The sequence below is a fragment of the Gymnoscopelus braueri genome (assembly GCF_963280865.1).
Source record: "Gymnoscopelus braueri genome assembly, chromosome: 2".
In the NCBI taxonomy this organism is placed as follows: domain Eukaryota; kingdom Metazoa; phylum Chordata; class Actinopteri; order Myctophiformes; family Myctophidae; genus Gymnoscopelus; species Gymnoscopelus braueri.
The window spans coordinates 30,813,467-30,832,384 of NC_137604.1; the positions used below are offsets into that span (position 1 = coordinate 30,813,467).

At 46.1% G+C, this 18,918-nt stretch overlaps 1 protein-coding gene across 3 annotated transcripts in view; it reads left to right on the forward strand.

Moving 5' to 3' along the window:
* dlc1 (DLC1 Rho GTPase activating protein) overlaps nt 1-18,918 on the forward strand; it is a 128,123-nt gene that overhangs the window by 101,367 nt on the left and 7,838 nt on the right. For all 3 annotated transcript variants that reach the window (XM_080417154.1, XM_080417155.1, XM_080417156.1), the window contains 7 exons: nt 6,372-6,443; nt 7,949-8,030; nt 9,305-9,368; nt 12,066-13,747; nt 14,710-14,889; nt 16,780-16,939; nt 18,421-18,628. In XM_080417154.1, coding sequence (XP_080273280.1) covers nt 6,372-6,443; nt 7,949-8,030; nt 9,305-9,368; nt 12,066-13,747; nt 14,710-14,889; nt 16,780-16,939; nt 18,421-18,628 — 2,448 coding nt within the window. The remainder of the gene's footprint in view (nt 1-6,371; nt 6,444-7,948; nt 8,031-9,304; nt 9,369-12,065; nt 13,748-14,709; nt 14,890-16,779; nt 16,940-18,420; nt 18,629-18,918) is intronic.

Here is an 18,918-nt window from a genome sequence, read left to right on the forward strand (position 1 = left end):
GTTCTGGTCCAGGTAGTCATTGGCCAGCATTTATTACTGTGAGGAGGAGAGCAAATGGGAGGAAGCGCGCTTCAGTGGCACTCTTTGTGAAACAGGAAGCATGTCAGGGGCCTTATCTGAAGGATTTACATCCACTTCACACACACGCAATTTCTGCCTGTCCTCTGAAGAAACATAATATTCTGTTTGCACTTAGCCCATCCTTCTTCTGTTCCTGCTGCGTTTTGACATAATAGACTTGAGTAAGAAAGCTGTCCTGAGATCCATTTATGAGGGGATATTTGTCAGTGGCAAGGCAAACAGCCGACGGTCATCTGACTCTGGGTCAGTTGAAGGCTTATGAGAGGCTTTGTATGTTTCTGGTCACCTGATCCACGGCTAGGGCCATTGGTATGAGCATAAATCTGTCGTCAGGGACCACAGGCCTTCAGGGTTGGCTTTGTGATGATCCATCTGGGCCAGCTGTGCTTTGCTTTGCTCTGTGTGTATGTGTGTTCGTGTCTGCATGTGTATTGTGTGCGGCTGATAGCCTGGTGCTACATAACCGGAACGGGCCATGGTGCTAACCTCATTATTCTTAGTGTGTGTGTGTGTGCGCACGCAAGGGGCATGGTTTGAGGCCGACCAGATGGTGATTTTCTGGGCACCACCATCTCACTTACCGGTACTTTGCAGCCAGACGTCTTAGGGAACCCCAGATGTCTCAACCAATCACAAAATCTGATACCCATCAGAGAGTTTAGTCAGCCTCCAACTTTGCATTCCACTATAATACTCTGGAGATTGTTTATTTTTCTTCTTTTTTGGTTGACTAAGACTCATTGTGCATTTTTGCTATTATTGCAGTTGCGATGGACATCATTTTAAAAGCTTCACAGGACAAGAATTGGTCAGAAACCGGAAGGAATAAAAGGGAAATCTTTGTTTGGAACGTTTGTTTGGAATTAAAGTTTCAACTTCTCCCAGCTGATGGTTGCTCAGATGGTTATGATGAGTACTCGGGGGAGCAGTAAGGGGTTAAAAGTGTCTTGCTCAGGGACACTTCAACACATAGCTGGGGCGCGCCGCGCACTGGGGACTTTATGTTCCCCAGATGGCCTCTCTAGTCTCTACCCATTCAGCTATGGCCGCCCATAACATTTTCATCAAACTGATATCACGTGACCTCAGAAAGTGCATCTGAATCTCTTCTCTCTCTGTGGAGGCGAGGCAGACGGGGAGGAATACTGATTAGATATTTAGTGTACTACATTTCACTTGTATATGGGATTGCCATTAAACCACATTCTGGCCCAGTTTAATACATCACCTGTTGTAGGCCCACAGCTCCTTAACAAGGACCTACGCCAATCTAGAGTCGATAAGAACCCCTTGATTGGTTCAGCACTTTGAGGTCTAATGAGTAGAGGGTAATTTCAGATAAGGAGTCAAGGAGCCTCAATTCACAACAGTTAATTGTCAAGTATTATTCTTCACGGGCCTACATCAAAGACCCAGGCCCAGCAATAATTGTATTCAGACTCTTGTCTTCCGGTTTACCATGTATGTATGTAGCAAAGCCTTTGAGGTGGGGAGCTGATTGCTTTGTTTGGTAGCTGCTAACAAACTCCCACTGGATCTGAGCATTCAGACCCAGCCAAGCCAGACCTCGCTGCACTGGGGGAAAACTTTGGCCGGCAATTGTGAGAATTTCCTGCCACAGGAAAGGAGAGGAGAGAAGGGGCGAGCAGAGTTGAACTGAGAGAGCGAGAAAGGAGAGAGAGAGAGAGAAGAAATGTGGGTAAAGAGAAGAGAGAGGAATGGAGGGAAACGACAGTGGGGTGCTGCTGGGTAATTTTAGAAGTGGACAGTGGAATGGATAGAGGGCTATGCTGACGCCTCCTTGGCCCCCAACCAGTTCAACTTTGGCACAATTCCAGGGGAAAAGCCACTCGTGATCCATATGAAATCTCTACTAGCATCGGCTTGGCTCCTATTAGTCGAGTTATCTGTTTCTGATCTCTCTTTCCATCTTTCCCACTGAAGCCCCTTTTCCACCAAAAGAACTTTGCTTCTAGAGCTGATTCCATTCTAGATTCTTGGAACCTGGGGAGAAGTAGTCCCCAGTTGCCCCAGGTTCCATTCCAGGCCTGGCCAGCAGTGTGGCGAATATGACGAAGTGTCCATTTCACAGGGGGAATTCAATCGTCAATGGCACTTACAGTTTCCCTTTTCTTTTCTTTTTTTAATGATGTTTTTTTTTGCTTGCTTTTTCCATTGTTTATATCCCATCTGCATCTTCCAACCCGTAGAATAGTGACACGCCCATTTTGGTTCCCAATTCAGAGAAAGAAAAAACATGTATTTTTTGGTTCCAGTTCCAAACCAACTTTTAGGGCTCTGAACCAATTCATTTTCAGTGGAATCACTCTGAACCGGTTCAAAATTTGTCGGGAAAAAAGAACGCAACCGGTTCAACCCCGATGTCTCTCTCTGATGTTAGCCAAAATGAAGTATTTCGCTATGAAATTCTTTTTCACCAAATGGGAATGCCACAAAGACTTCTGTACATGTACACCCACATATCTTAACACACAGACATGTTTGGAATGAAGTGAATTCATTCTGTGCGACTGCTGCACTGCTCAGGCTGCTGTGAGGCACGCTACGTATCCATCTGTCTCTGTTCTGGCTGACGGACGTGCTTCAGACATCCTGTGTGGCCCCCTCAGGAGGACATGATGATCTGGGCAGGAACCCGGCCCATGCATTGGCCTATCCAGCTGTGTGTGTGTGTGTGTGTGTGTGTGTGTGTGTGTGTGTGTGTGTGTGTGTGCGTGCGTGCGTGCGCGTTGGTCTGTCCCTGTGCATGTGACCATACTGTATATTAGCCAATGCTTATACTGTATATAAATTATTATGTCTATGTACAATCTTTGTCTGACTCCAAGCCAGTCAGTCTGTAGAAACAGCAAAGATGAAGTTATTTAGGGACCAGGAGAAAGGAGTGCTGTGGTTTGCAGGAGGTATACTTCTGTTGGTCTGTGTGCTGCAGGAAAGCAGATGCCAGTAGTAGAATGATGTTGTTGTTGTTGTTGTTGTTGTTGCCACATCCCACCATGCTTCTAGCTTGGGTAGATTTTTTTTGGCACAAAGCAGACATAGATCTCATCAAACATGGTGTGTCCATCTGCTGTGGAGATACTTTGAGTCTACTTCAACACTGAGTTACTAGTAAAAAATAAAACAAATTCTGCTAAAAGAAAGTTACATATTACATGTTTAGAAATGTTTGGTAAACTGTAGGAATGTGTTTGTGCCAAGCATTCCGGAACATGTAACATTTTATAGCTGTATATAGCTTTTTATTTCAACTCTGGTTTACTTCTCTGTATTCAGACCGCTGGTCATAGATAAACCTGTAGTGTCGCCAGTCACTATTAGGTGGTGACTTAACTTTATGACATTGAGTCTAATTCTGTGATTAGACATATCATATTTATAGACAGGAGACGCTTGTCCAGTGTGACTTTGTGGCGGTCTTGAACCATGAGGGCACTTGCTTGTACACACAATCACCGGAGACGTTGTTTGTGTTGGCCGTTGCCCCACCTATTATCTGCCCAGAGACAAACGAAGGCGGAGTGTTGTAGCCGGGTGGTCCGCAGCCACGGCAGCGCCGCTCGGCTCACTTCCTATGAGGAAATAAGGAAGAGGAAGTGAGGTAGTCCCATGGCAAGGCATGAGGAATGAGGGTGGCCGGACGGTGTGGAGGACAAACGCACACAACATCAAACACACCCATCAACCTTAAGTTATGGGAGTACATTTGAGGCAAAGGGTAGTGTTGGGCGCGTGAAGTGCTATTTAGAACCACAAAATAGTTTTTTTATATATTTTTTTGTTTCTATTGTTAGGTTGTTTTCGCCAGATGCCCCAAGCCCATGTCCACTTCCTGCAGGCAAACAAAAGACAGAGAAATACTCTTGTTAGGCTAACTGAATGAACACTGTTGTGATTCTATGCCGGGATATTTATTTTTGATCCAGTCTAGTAGTCACTGTCATTTTAAGATAACACTTTATTGATCCCTGTCAATAGCCAAACCAAGATAAATTACTTTAAAATAAAATAATGAGCTTAGATTCTGAAGATATCTGCACTGGGTATTTGAATGAATGAAAATGTATCAAAGTCTATCAAAAGGGAATATATGAATGGATAGACATTTATTTTCAAAGCCAATGAATTACAAATGCATTTGGTCCTTAGAGTCACCATGTCTGCTTTGGTCATCACAGAGTTATCGGCAACATACCTTCTATCCAAATGGGGTGTGGTTTTAGACAACTTGTCTGTAAAAGCCCCCACTGGACTCCATAGCGGTCTTTTAGGCCAGGGCATAGGGGGTTGTGAGCCAACTATGTGTTCTGTTTCTATTTTGCATGTCAATGAGTCCACTGTCTTTTGAGTGGTTTGTCTTTAAACATGAGTTTGGATTTGGCAAACATGCACACAAGACACATGCGCATGCATACACACAGAGGAAGCTCTAAGCCTCCGTACTGCCTGCTTTCAAGAATGTTGGTATAATTACCCCTTTCATTTGTATGTTTCACTGGGTTCACTACCCTCTAAAAATACCTAGCCCACATACAGCCCAATACACATACAGCATCTCAAGACGTGTAGCAGTTCGCATCCACAGCAGGGGAAAATGAGGCTCTATTGTCACATAAAGAGTCGTGAAACATGGTCATTAAAAGTGTTATTTGACACCTGGGTGCATGTTGGTGTCACCAGGGGGGCTGTGAGAGTTCTTTGCCCATGGAAGTGCAGGGAGGAGACCCTGTCTTTTGGTCATCATGTCACACCTTGTTGCCAGTGTCTGCAGTCTAGGCTTGTTGTTGGTATGTAAATGTTGTTTATGCTGTGTAGACTAGAGTCTACACCACATACAACTCTTCTGAGATGAGACCCTTTTTGGCAGCCCTTTTTGGTCCAGCTTTTTCTGTCTGGAGGACTGTTTGACAGCTTCATATTTTACCCTGTGTTCCATATGGGCCATCTCAGTTCCCAGTTGAATGTCTACCTTCTAATGCATCCAGATGTTTCTTATATCTGTCACACGTGTCCCCGTAGGCTTTGACTCGAGACAGGGATGGGTCGGATTCTCTGACAACTGCATTTCTTGTTTTATTATCTTCTTGTGAGTTAAGCCTCTTTTGTTCTGTGTTATGCGCTGAAAATAAATTATTTTCAACTTGACATTTTGTTAGTTTAGGTGAGTGACTGACAGACACGATTTTACAACAAAGTATAGCCTAAATTAGACTTTAGAAAGGCAGTTCCTGGGTGTAATTTAGCCCTGAAATGAGCTGGAACTGCTAGGCTGCTGATCTGAAGATGAAGCAAACCACTCTTCACCAATGGCTGCTATTAGCTCAATCATGCTCAGCCAAACGTAGCACCCCTATTATAGGGGAAAGGGACATTAGCAGCTATTGTACTCTGTGATTGTAAAGATTGTAGAATTTGAAACCAGGACATTAGAAGTACCTATTAAGTTTGTTTCAGCACGTGCATTTGCACTTTGAATAGCAACTGCTCATCATGGCTACTTATGGCTTATGCTGCTACTATCTCTCTTCCTGCCTTTGTCCAGCTGGCCTTCTGTACTATTATTTTCTTAGTATGCATTTACATTTGTATTTGTAAAAGAAGACACACTGCCTGTTCCATGCAAGCAGCAGGGCATGAGCAATTTAGGACGCAGAGGTGTGGGACACCATTTGGCAAATGTCATCTAAAGCCTTTCACAGATAATTGGGAGATGTCCCCAATGTCTCCTTTGACACACAGTGGAACGCAACTGATAGTACTTAACAGAACAAGTCCAAATGTCGCACCCTCTGTTTAAAGAGACTGACGGTGAATTTAGTCTGACAATGTTGTGGAAATGTAGGTGTTTCTTCAGAATGTGTGAGTGCTTGTCTCTTTCAAGTTAGGAGTGAAGAGAATGTCTATGGCATGTACTAGTGGCACACATGTAAGTAGATTGAATTGTGAGGGAGCTAACACAGTTAGTGTGAGCATTGCATTGAGCCCTAGGTTTAGAAACATGAGAGGAGAATGACCAAGTGTGAGATAGCTAATAAATTGAAGGGGTTCACATTTGACAAGCGACTGGCCATTCTATTATTTCTCTGCACCATTTTGACAATATTAACAAATATGTGTGTCCTACTTGTATTGCCATGTGTTTGATGTAATTTACATATTTGTTTTCTGTACTGTGTATGACACAATAATTGTTTATAAAGTCTCCTCTTGGTCTTAAGCTATGTGTACTACAGCCCATAACATGCCATCTATGTGTTTCTCTCCTATAGAAATTGAAGCTAAAGAAGCTTGCACTTGGCTCCGGGCAGCAGGGTTTCCACAATACGCCCAGCTCTATGAAGGTAAACAAACTCAGTATCACATTAACAGGGTGGAATCTAATACACACTACATTTCTTTCTTGTTATCATTCCTCAGAATGAGTGTGTATTTACACCCCATGATATTTATCCTTCCGATTAAGCTTTTTTGAACCCCTATGCACTCACTCAAACCATCACACACACAGTCACACAAAGACATGCAAACACACAAACAGCCCCCTTCTCCAACAGAACATTCTTTAGAAGTAAGTGTTTTTGCTTTGCGCCATCAATGCCTCTGTATTTGTACAAGCAGATACAGCCCGGCCCCTGACTATAAACCCAGGGCTAAACCGTTTTCTGGGACCAACTATTTAACATGAAGATGAAAAAAAAACCTCACGTTTTATTGTTTACATTCTGAAATGTGCCACCCAGTAGTTTAAAGACCACGCTTTGCCTTTCACTGAAATCTATCCATTACTTATTCTGCAATGTTGATATGTCATGTCACTGTTTCAAAAGATTTCATGCAACTATAGGAACGCCGAAGGCAAGACCAAACTAGCTTAGTCAATGTGTCATTGCTCACTGCCACCGAGCCATGCCAGGTATCCAATTTGTCAAGAGAACGGCACGTCCAGCATGTTTCTGCACAGTCGGGTGATAAAGCCAGTGAATATGAAATATAATTGATCACATAACAGATACACTTCAAACGGCAATCTGTCACACCAGATCGGACAGCTTTGCGTGTTGCTGACTCATGGATGGCCCATTACTTTCATGGAATTTATGCCGACAGCGTACAACTCATTTTTCCTTCCTTTGTATCCATAGGACAATCTCCATTGTCTGTGATGTCAGAACTATTGCCCCACTAAAGATAAGCAGACAGATAGGGTTTTTTTTTCCAGTACAGTAGGCTAAAGGCTCATGATTTCTTATCACCTTTACCCCTGAGGGTTTGGATCCAGGATTCCCAATCAGGGTTGGGTCAACACATTCCAGCAAATACCTCAGAATCTATTCCTCCATCTTTACACCCTGAATCGGTTTGACTTACGAGCGTTTAATTCCTTGTGGAATTGTACGGCCACAGCTTGCATAAAATGTAGGTTTGTGAAGATAGTTGTGCTAAGAAACACGAAAGAACCAGAAAGAGAGGCTCAAAAAAGAGGAATCGGCATTCCTTTGGAACGTTGGGGCACCTATTGTCATTTTTTCTGTCAATCCCCTGCTCTCTGCCACTCTCCCCCCTCATCCCCCCTGCCGTCCCGGGTCTGAAAGCTGCAGCTGTGTTTGTTTGGTCGGCTAAGATGCTGCTTCCTTTTTTGGCTTTTCATCAAGGCTGTGTAGGGGGGGGAGAGGGTGGGACACCAGGATTTGGGAGTTGTCTGAGTGGGTGGGTAGAGTTTGTAATCTATTACAATACCTGAGCACATTGATCCAATTAGTGACCGAGGTAATGCTCCTACTAATCTCTCTCTCTCTCTCTGTCTCTCTCCCATTTTTTCCCTCCCTCCTTCACTCTTCTTTTTCAGATGCCCTGTTTCCACTTGACATCGCCTCTGTCACTAGAGACCATGACTTCCTGGACCGGGATGCGATCGAGGCTCTCTGCAGGTGAGACTTTGAAATTGAAAAGATCTTGCTCAACTCTACCCTGTTGCCTTTCCCTGTCCCACTCTGTGCTCCATTCCTGTGGTTTTATTTACACTCTGTCTTTCTCTTTCTCTTCATCCGTATTATCTCTTGTTTTGCCCAAATGAAATCGTGAAGAGGGAACTTCAAAAGGTGGCGTGCGGCGGGAAAACTTGCGGATGAGATGAAAGCGTTCCCTGATAAGCAGCTTGGAGCCCTCTCTACCTTTCACTCTCTTAGTGGTTCTCTCCATCTTTACCTCCCTCTCTCTCCTGTTTATTTTTTCACCCAACTCCTTTCGCTCAAGGACTGAGAGTATTTAATCTCTCTGCCATTAGGAGCGTTTGTGTTATCCCAGTGGATAACATATCTGGTTTCATCCCTGATGTCCCCTGCTCACGCTATGATCCCTCTCACGATACTTTATTCTGCCTCTGTCACAACAGGGAGGCAAAAAGATCCGCGGCTTTATTGATTCGAAATTTCAGGGACAGAGAAAACACATCTACAATTGCAGCAATGAGATATATTATGGTCCATGTGTGAATCCATATTGGAGACACTTCATTACTTTAAATTCCAAAAAAGTGTCGTCTGGCAGTTTCGATTACGAGTAATTGAAGTGGTTGGACCGAGCGCTGGAGAGGACTGACCTTGCAGTGCTGTGTCGTGCCACTGCTGTATAAATTACCATACGAAGGGGAGGAGGTTAATGGCTTTTTAATGGAGTTGGCTCCATCCTCAGATTTTGGCTCTGTAGCCCTAAACCACAGCAGGTGTCCCTCCATGCATCTGGAAGCTATCGCTTCAATCTCTATTCTCCTGCCAGGTTTTCACCCGTCTCCTCAATTCCCTATCCTTCTCGTCTCTCTCCCCGTTGTCACATGATCTGTTCTAACAGCTCTCCAGAGGGAGTGACCCCCCCCCCCCCCCCCCCTTTCACCCTTACAGCCCCTCGCCAGGTGGCTGAGGGGATAAGCTTTCCGTCCCCTCCCTAAGTTTTCGTCACCGGTCCAGCAGATTTCTTTCTCTCTGTTCCCTCTCTTTTCTCCGTTTCCCAGTGAGATCTGTGGCCTGTCTATCAGCAGCTCATTAGTCAGTCTGGATGCCCCCCCCACACCCCATATCTCTTCATGTCTTTCTTCCTCCGCTGACTCTTTCTGTCTGACATCGCAGCATATATCCTGTGAAGTGGTGAGAGAAGTTTGCAATACTTTATAACGTTTTTGCGTGTATGTGTGTGTTTGTGTTCGCAGGAGACTGAACACCCTCAACAAGTGTGCACTAATGAGACTTGAGATATCGCCTCAAAGAAAGAGAGTAAGTAATATCAAATCAAAATTGAACTGTATTAATATGGCTTTTTTCACACAGTGAAATGCAATGCAATGTGCGTTACTTTAAGTGAAGGTTAGTGCACAGACGAAAAAGCAGGTCATGATTAAAGAATACAGAATATTGGCACAGACAGGTGCACGCCGACACACAAGCACACACATGCATGCACACTTTCACCCCTTTCCAAAAACTCCCTTCTTTACATCAAACCACAATTGGCCTTTCTGAATACTGCTGCATCTTCTCTCAACTCTGCATAATGACAAGGCACCTGCTGAATTTATTTCTATATCAAGTGTGTTGCAAGGACCCTAAGGGGCGGGGGGGGTATTTTAATGTCTAAATGAAGGGGTTGTATTGACCAGGACCTCCCCTTATCAAGACCTGCTCCTCATCTCTCTCAAGCGCTTCCTCATACGTTTGGCTCACCATAAAAGGATATACTGCGCAGCTTTCATGGTGCACCACTGCACTTAAAGCAGTAAAACAACAAGGTAGTTTAGCATCATTTCTATTTTCTATGGAAAATCCCTCCAGGAAGGTATCCGTTTCTATTTCTCCAAGCCCAGTTAGCACAACTAACCCACTTTTTGTCACCACACACTAACATACAGTGACAATCTGTGACCTTGTTTTTGTTTTTCCTAAAACTCTCTTAACAGCCTTAAGTGCTACACAGTATCATCCTTGTTCCATGTGTAGCGGTATTCATTAGGCCACCCTCTCCGCGTCACCTTTCATTTCAGGAGTCAACAGAGAAGAGTAGAGGAGTCAAAGAGGGTATTTGCTCTCTTTGTGGCACGACCCCCCCCCCTTAGTCAGCTTAGGAATGCATTGATCTCTCCAAGTCTTCAGATTCTCAAATCTCTTACCCTCTCCCTCTCTTTAGTCCCACTCTCTCTCTCTGTCTGTTTTGTCTTTGTTTTTTTGTTTTTATTGCAGTAAATGTATATCTTCTATATCTTATTTTGAACTGTTCTCGGTCGTCCTTTTGAGGTTCACAGTTCAAAGTTCCCACTAGAGATGGTTTGAGGATGAGTGCACCCGTTTCAAACAGAATATCCCTTTATTTCTGGCATGTACAGTATGTCAAGTGACAAATAAGCCACAATGGTGTATTTCAAAATGTCAAGAACAACCTAAGCCTCTGTATATTTATTACATTGCTTTACCTGCTTTGGAAGCCCGGTACCAGGCAAACGCACATTTACATCAGTTTCTACTGAGGATGGATTTTAACATTTGCAATTGCATATCACCTACTTCTGAAAATAAACTATCTGCTAGTTATATCTGCACAGGGAACTCCCCGTAGTTTGTTATGTAGCTTAAATTTGTGTGATAATGAAATCCACTTTAACCACTGAGGGCAGTGATAGGTATGCACCAGGCTTATGTTACATCTCTTTCTTTTGTACCGTTTTTTTGTAAACGGATGATGTTCATCATGCTTATAACGTATAACTTATAACTCAGAGAGAAGAGAGAGTTTTCAGGGTTTTAGCCAGTGGATCACATCAAAGACTGAGGTGGGGGCACAGAGAGGTGAGGTGAGGGGGGGGGGGGCTGTTAAAATGTGGCCTGTGGTTTGGTTTTATGGACTTTGGTCGCCACCGTTATTAGGAGCTGTGAAGAAGCGACTTCTCGGCTCTCTGGCTTCCTGTGTTCCCGGCTCAGTGTGTGTGTGTGGGGGGGGGGCATGCGAGCGTGCGTGTGTGCGAGTGCATATGTGGTTGTCAAAGAGAGATGTTTATCTTTTATGAACATAGCTACAGGCAGATTAGCTTATGGGAACACTGAAGTTGTTGCACCCCTGTATCACACTCAGGTCTCTGTGTGTTTGTGTTCCTGTGCGTGCGTGCGTCGGTGCGTTCGTGCGTGCGTGTGTGTGTGTGTGTGTGTTAGAGAGAGACATAAAGGGATAGACAGACAGAGAAACTATAGGGGGGTTGACCCTAGCCTGCCCGACTTCATAGTGAACTCTGGGGGTCAGGATGGAATTTCCTGGACTCCCTTTGGGGCGAGAGATAGATTAACCAGAATGGGGGGGAGGTCTTTCTGAATATGTGACTTAACCACTTAAACCCTACATACTTTGTTGACTGGGGTACCACAGGGCTCTATCCGTGGCCCCTCCTTCTTCCCTCTACGCCAAATCTCTTTGCTGAAACTTCAAAATGCATTTTGTTCAGTGATTAAGTTTGCCTATTTTTGACACATGTTTGCCTATTAATGACGTGCCCAGAATAGGGATGCTAGGGTTAATGTGGTTAACTATTCACTGTCTGTGTTTGCAATGTCCAAGCAGTCAGGAGGCAACTGAGGATGACTATTCATAAAGTCATATGCTCAACCACAAGACCACACATACCTCAAATGACTTCATGCTTTTAATGAATGCCAGGATTTTTGCCACCAAGAGCTTATAATAGAAGTTTTAATAGAAATCACTTGTGGAAAACTGTGACATTTTTGATGATGAATATAATATTTTAAAAAACTAATCTAGAACTAAAAAATGTTTCCTGGATCATGGTTAAGAATGGCAAAAAGTCAATGGAAAACTGAAGTGCATGATGTTTCCTAACTATTGCTCTCCACACTTCTCTTTTTTCATCCTCCTCTTACCCACCTATCCTCTCCTCCTATCAACACCCTCCTCTCACTAATGTTTCACAGAGTGAGGACTCAGATGAGGATGAACCTTGTGCCATCAGTGGTCGATGGACCTTCCAAAGAGACAGCAAGCGCTGGTCCCGCATGGAGGAGCTGGAGGTCTTCTCCTCCCTGCCGGCAGGGGCCTCCCAGTCCTCCTTCCCCCAGGACCAGGTCTCTCCGACGGGCACGCTCACCCTCCGCGAGGGCCACAGTTCGGAGAGCGTGCTGAGTGATCTGAGTGAGCAGCCAGAGGTGGGCTCCATCCACAGCAGTGGGAGTGGCGGGAGGGAGGAAGAGAAGAATCACGCCGGGGCCCTGGCAACCCAGGCCCTGCCCACTGGTGCCACCCGTGCCAGCTCTGTGGCCAGCATGTGTTCGTCCTCAGGCACTGGTGGGTCTGGATGTGTCATTGAGGATTCCTTCTCTGACGGGCTGCCTCCTTCACCTCTGGAGACCCTCGGACAGTTCACCTTCGACGTGAAAGCGGGAATGGGGGGCGCATGCTTGGAGCGAGGATACGGCGATGGCGGCAAGAGCACACGTTCACGAGCGAAAAGCTTCCTCAAGAGGATGGAGAGTCTGAACCTGTGGAGTGGCACCTCGACAAAGAGGAAGAAGAAGCTGACCATCAGCGGAGGCAAGCTGGAGATCAGCGGGCCCGTCATCAAAGAGGGCCTGGACGACAACAAACTGCGAAGGCTAAACTGCGTGGACATCTCCAGCATCGCCCTCGACCACAACCTCAACCACCGGAACCCGGCCCAAACCATGACGCTGAACCGGAACCGCTCCGTGTCGTACTCCACCCAGACCAGCAGTGGCAGCACCGGCAGCAGCCAGTCCGAGGCCAGTAGCGGCAGCACCGTGAGCACGCCAAGCCCTGTGACCCGAGCCCGCAGCCACAGCACGGCCGCTGGCTCCACCAAGAGAGGAGGGATGTACTTAGAGGGCTTCGACCCGTTCTCCGGCGCTCTCCAGCAGCAGGCCTCAAACCAACAACCGGCAACGCCTGAACCCAAGTCGGCCCCACCGGCACCCTGCCAGGCCGGCAGGAGGACGACAGTGGACGAGCAGAACCGCAGGAACAACCACGGCGACCGAAACGATAACAGACAAGTCCCGGAAGAGGACGAAGAGGAGGAGGAGGAGGAGGAGGAGGAAGAGGACGGCGTGATCTTCTTCTACCTACCAGAGGGTCACAAGCCCGGAACCTTCCCCAAAGCCCTGCAGGACGGGAGTGCACGCAACGGGAATGACAATGGGAACTCTGTGGTCCTCAGGGGACGCCAGAGCAGGCGACAGCGCCGCTGCTCCGTCGGCTCCGCCGACAGCCGACTCAGTTTCTACGACAACGTGCCCCATGCCGAGAGAGAGGTGGAGGAGGAGGACGAAGAGCGCAAGCTGGACCAGGTGCTCCAGCACGTCAGCGGCATGCAGCGCTTCGTCAACGCCTGGTCCGCAGCTGTGGCCCGCGAGGACGAGGAGGAAGAGGACGAGGAGGAAGAAGAGGAGGAGGAATGCGACTCGGATTCAGCGCTTGATTCGGCTTCCCCGTGTCCGTCGTCACCGCTGCAGAACAGACTGGAGGAGACGGAGAACGGGAGCGATCAGGACAGCACGGGGAACCCCCTGGGCGAGGGCGACGACGGGATGAGGGAGAGACGAGACTCCGGGGTGGGAGCATCTCTAACCCGCACGAACAGGTCAGTAGGAATCTAATACAACCCCCTCTTTTTGATTGACTTGATTGATTGTTAATAGCCATAGAGAGAGAGAGAAAACTGCCAAATGGCCAGTGTTACCAAACTACCTGATGCTTCTTAGTCTCTAGTCTTTGCCAGGCTGTACCTCACAGCTTGAATGGCCCAGGGACAAAGGGCCATGGAAGGAAAGGGAAGACGAATCGGAGTGCAGTAGAAAGAAAGTGAAAGAAATGCCAGTGCAGTGACAAAGAGAAGTTTTCCGTTGAAAGACTTAAAGACACAACGATAAACGGGGGGACGCGTTGAGACCACTCTCCTTACATAATCTGCCTGTGCACGGACGGAGTACTCTAGTCTGGAATGCTCCTTGGTCTCTATGGGGACTGTTGCCATTTTCTCAGGAATTCACAGACGGGATTCCATTGGTGAGGGATAAGGGGAATTCAATTTACCCTGACAAGCTGTTGAGTGATACATTCATAAATCCCTGTAATCCCAAATATGATCACTGAGCACTTAGGAAGAGGGCTATATGGCTCTACTTCAGGTGTTCAAGCGAAGGAAATTAGTGCAAATAAAATAAAATGCTTTGCTCATGACTCGCAGGCAGGTCATGGCAACCAGGGGCCTCTGTCTGGGACCGTGTACGTAGATATATGGGCGTGCATACTAGACCATGGCTGACGTAGGGAACAGAACAAGTGAAAGAACCTTTTTGCATTTTTTCAGTTAACCACGTGAACCCACGTGTCCCTATTCTGGTGTGAACATTCCACAAAATTAACAGATCTACAAGCTCACAACGCGTTGCACCGCATTGTGAGCTTGTAGACGGCTTCTTTCGGTGAAGGGATCCGGTGTAGAGGGGGAAAAAAAGAGGGGGCCAAAGATAGGCCTATGGGGGACCCCGGTCAACAAAGTATATAGGGTTGTTAATGTTCCTCTAATCATCTTCCCTACAGGCCTCAAAAGCTCCGCTGGCCCAGCTTCCAGAGCTCGCATCGGCCCAGCCTGGCCTCGGCCCAGCTCCAGATTGGCTGCCAGTCGGTGCTGCAGATGAACCTGCTCCAGAAGCTGTCCTTACTGCAGCTCACCGCCCTGTTGGAGAAGCACACTCCCACCAACAAACATGGCTTCAGCTGGTGAGTAGACCAGACGCAACAATCAAAAGTATGTACAGGGCATGTACATACATAAATACATACTGTACATATACCATGGCACCAAAAATAACACCCCACCTACAGGGCACATACATCATTCTGATTGGTTAGAATGCACTGTGCCCAAGTCAGTCATAAGCTCCCAGTGCATTATATGTATATGTATGCACTTATGCAACGGTGACTAGGTGAGATGATGGACACACACAGATGGACATAATAACTTGGCCATAGAAAGAATCCACCATACATTCACCACTTTCCCCTGTGTTTCCCCCCAACCCACTACGTCTCCCATCTCCTTCATCTGCTGGTCATTGTATTGCACTGACGGGTGCCTGGAGGAGTTGGGTTTCAACATTCTTTTCCCAGGCCAATAATTGCTGGGAAAGGGTGTACATTGTCTTTTCCTCAACAGGGCAATCAGAGCTGACGTTCACACGCACGGTGTTAGAGCAAGAGCTGGCGGTTGGAAAGATCTCCCCTCAACAATTATCCCTCAACCACCACTTTATCCCCCTTCCTCTTGAATACAGGCCTGGCCTCATGCTATTATTGCCCCTCACGACTGCCCAATGTCACTCGACATCCCCCTAATTCCTCTCTCCAGTGTTAGGACCCGCGTGTTACAAATCCCATTCTCCGTCTCCTGCACATTCCTCTGTTCTCTTCTTCTCTCTTCCCTTCCTGTTTTCTTTTACCAATTGAAAATTGAAGTGTCAGGAAAAGGAAATCAGCATTTCCCTTAAAAGTCTTTATAAATGTATACTTAGTTCAAGCTCACACAACGCGTCACGATAAATTGTGAGTTTGTAGATCAGCTATTTTCCTTTCATTTCAAAATTAAGCTTAAGCATTAAGCATTTATACATTTTTCCTTCTTCCCAAGCCTCGGGCTGGAAAAGGGAGTTATGACGGTCTTATGATAGGTTGTGGCTCACGACAGCTCTCTGAAAGACAGAGGCCACTTGTTTATTACCGCTGGAGGCCTGCACATATTGAAAGATCCCAGTGTGAGATTAGTAATGTCCCTCCTTTTCATTCCATTTGTTCCATGGAAATGCACATTGTATCTCTCCTAAACACACCTAACACCCACGCGGAGAGATACACACCCTAGTAAAACTAGGTAGCCCCGGATTAGCAGTTATGGACCTGCCACTCACAGAGTATTGAGACAGTGAGTGCATCAGTGGCCCTCTCTTTGATACCCAGCATATACACAGCAAAATCCAGAGTGCTAATTCAACTGCAAGTGTAAAAATGGAACCTTAAGGGCCTATCGAAACAGCTGTTAAATTAACATTCCGGATTTTACTGTGCACCCCCTCCCTCCTCCACTATTGTCGTCGCCTTCTGTTTATCCACCCCTCTCATAAACTTGGAGTCAAGCTTCTGCCGCCCAGGAAGTGTCTTACGTAACAGCCTGCATATGAATTGTACATTTTGCAGTCATGAGGCTCAACTCAATCAGTCCACTCAGTCCGTATCATATTTACTTAACAATGACCCAAGCTGTATTTTTTGTGTTTATTTGGGTTTGAACTACAGGAGAAAATAATGAACCAGAAATGAAATGAAATCTTTTATGTTATATGTAAGATGTATGCCGTCTTGTCCGAGGTCTCTCTGGCAACAAAAAGCTGTTCCTTTACTTTAGCATCAGGCAGATCATTTTCCAGCACAGCCACAGTTGCATAACAACATACAGTTCTTATGTATGCAGGGCAAACCTATTGACTAAGGCATGTGTGTTCCTGTACGCGTCGGTTTGGAAAATGTTTAATTATGTACAGAATGTTGTGTGAATAGCATTACTTCAGTACAGCACATTTAATCTATGTGTGTGTGTGTGTGTGTGTCTTGCAGGGCTGTGCCAAAGTTTATGAAGCGGATCAAGGTGCGCGACTACAAAGACAGGAATGTATTCGGTGTGCCACTACAAGTCAATGTCCAGCGCACAGGCCAGCCCCTCCCCCAGGGCATTCAACAGGCAATGCGCTATTTACGCAATCAATGTTTAGACCAGGTAATACACACATACACACACTCTTATTGACACACATGCATCTATACTTATTCACGGCATGGCAGTTAGCATCATACTGCACTTTACAACTTCCTCTAAGTAACAGCCTCCATTTTACACATGCTGGGAAAAGTTCTTTGGTTATGTAAGATCTGTATTTTAAGACGTTCACAGCCAGTCAAATATTCACCTGTTTTTACCATGCTCTGTTACATAAGATGGGGCCATGAAACAGAAAAAGGCGCCATCGTCACCCTTTAAACACTGTGTGCATGTATACACGATCATGTCCTTCTCTCTCTCTCTCTCTCTCTTTCTATCTCTTCCATTCTGTTGCCCTCTAGTCTAACACACATAATGTGTGCACGGACACACTCAATTTAGTGTGTTGACTGAGGGCACACATGCTGTGTAAATCAGAGGACAGATCTCTCTCTCTCTCACTGTCTCTGTCTCTGTGTCTCTCTCTCTCTTTCACACACACACACACAAACACACGCGCGCGCGCACGTGCAAGAGCAGGCCTGTGGAGAGTCAGAATTTCCAGCTGTTTAGTCACCTGTGTCAGTCTGTTTAATACAAAGAGACAGTGCCAAGGGGTGTGTGTGTGTGTGTGTGTGTGTGTGTGTGTGTGTGTGTGTGTGTGTGTGTGTGTGTGTGTGTGTGTATGTGTGTGTGTGTGTGTGTGTGTGTGTGTGTGTGTGTGTGTGTGTGTGTGTGTGTGTGTGTGTGTGTGTGTGTGTGTGCGCGTGTGCGTGCGTGCGTGCGCGCGTGCGTGCGTGCGTGCGTGCGTGCGTGTGACTGTGTATGTGTGCATATATAGAAATTAAGACAGATCCAATGAAAAAGAATGAACCTACCAAACCTCAAAAGAAAAAGAGAGAGAAATGGGCATAAATAGCTATTAGTGTACGTCAGAATATTAGAGAGAAAGAGAGAAGGCTCTCTCTCTCTCCACAGCTGGACAAGGAGCCTCTGTTTGGAAGTGGTGAAAGCTCATGGAAACTATTCTGTCTGGTCAAGCCAAAGGCCCTCTCTCCCCTTACGCCTGAACACTGCCATTTTGTAACAGCCATAAAAGGCCACTGATGAAGTCCTCCACAGCAGAAATATCTGCTGGGTGTCGTGGGATCGTCGTGTAAATACAGCCAACGGGGATCTGTGTTGTGATGTAACTGTATTGACTTAAAGCTCTGGATTTATAGGGATAAGTCCAGAACAACATTCCTCTACAACCAAGTGAAAGCCCACAGCTTTAAAAGATGAGCTTCCGCGTTTGCGTGTGCACACATGTGTATGCGTGTATGTGTGTGTTTGTGTGCGTGCGTGCTTTGAGTACATAGAATCCAAAAAGATATTCCCGGAAGACGAAATCGATTACGGTTCTTCATGGTTATGAGGGAGTTTTAGCTCAAGGATGATTCCAAGTTTCCATGCATTATGTGCATGATGTAATAGTCTCCCTCCCTCCCCTCGTTCAGGTGGGTCTCTTCAGGAAGTCAGGGGTGAAGTCTCGTATTCAAGCTCTCCGCCAGATGAACGAGGCGTGCGGTGCCGATGGAGGCGGAGTCAACTACGAGGGCCAATCGGCTTACGACGTTGCAGACATGCTGAAGCAGTATTTCAGGGACCTACCAGAGCCCCTGCTCACAAGCAAACTGTCTGAGACTTTCCTTCAGATCTACCAATGTAAGGACACACACGCACACACACACACACACACACACACACACACACACACACACACACACACACACACACACACCCCACACACTTTTAAGTACTTGTCTATGTATAAACACAAAATGTTGTATATACAGTCCCATTCAGTCATAAATCCATTGCTTTACCTCACACACTCAACAACACACCTAAGATGTCAGGATTAGATAAGGTTTAGGAAAGTGGAGGAACACACACATTGGCATTGTCTTGGAACTGCAGATGCTTGCCTGCGGGGGTAATGAGTGATTGTGAAA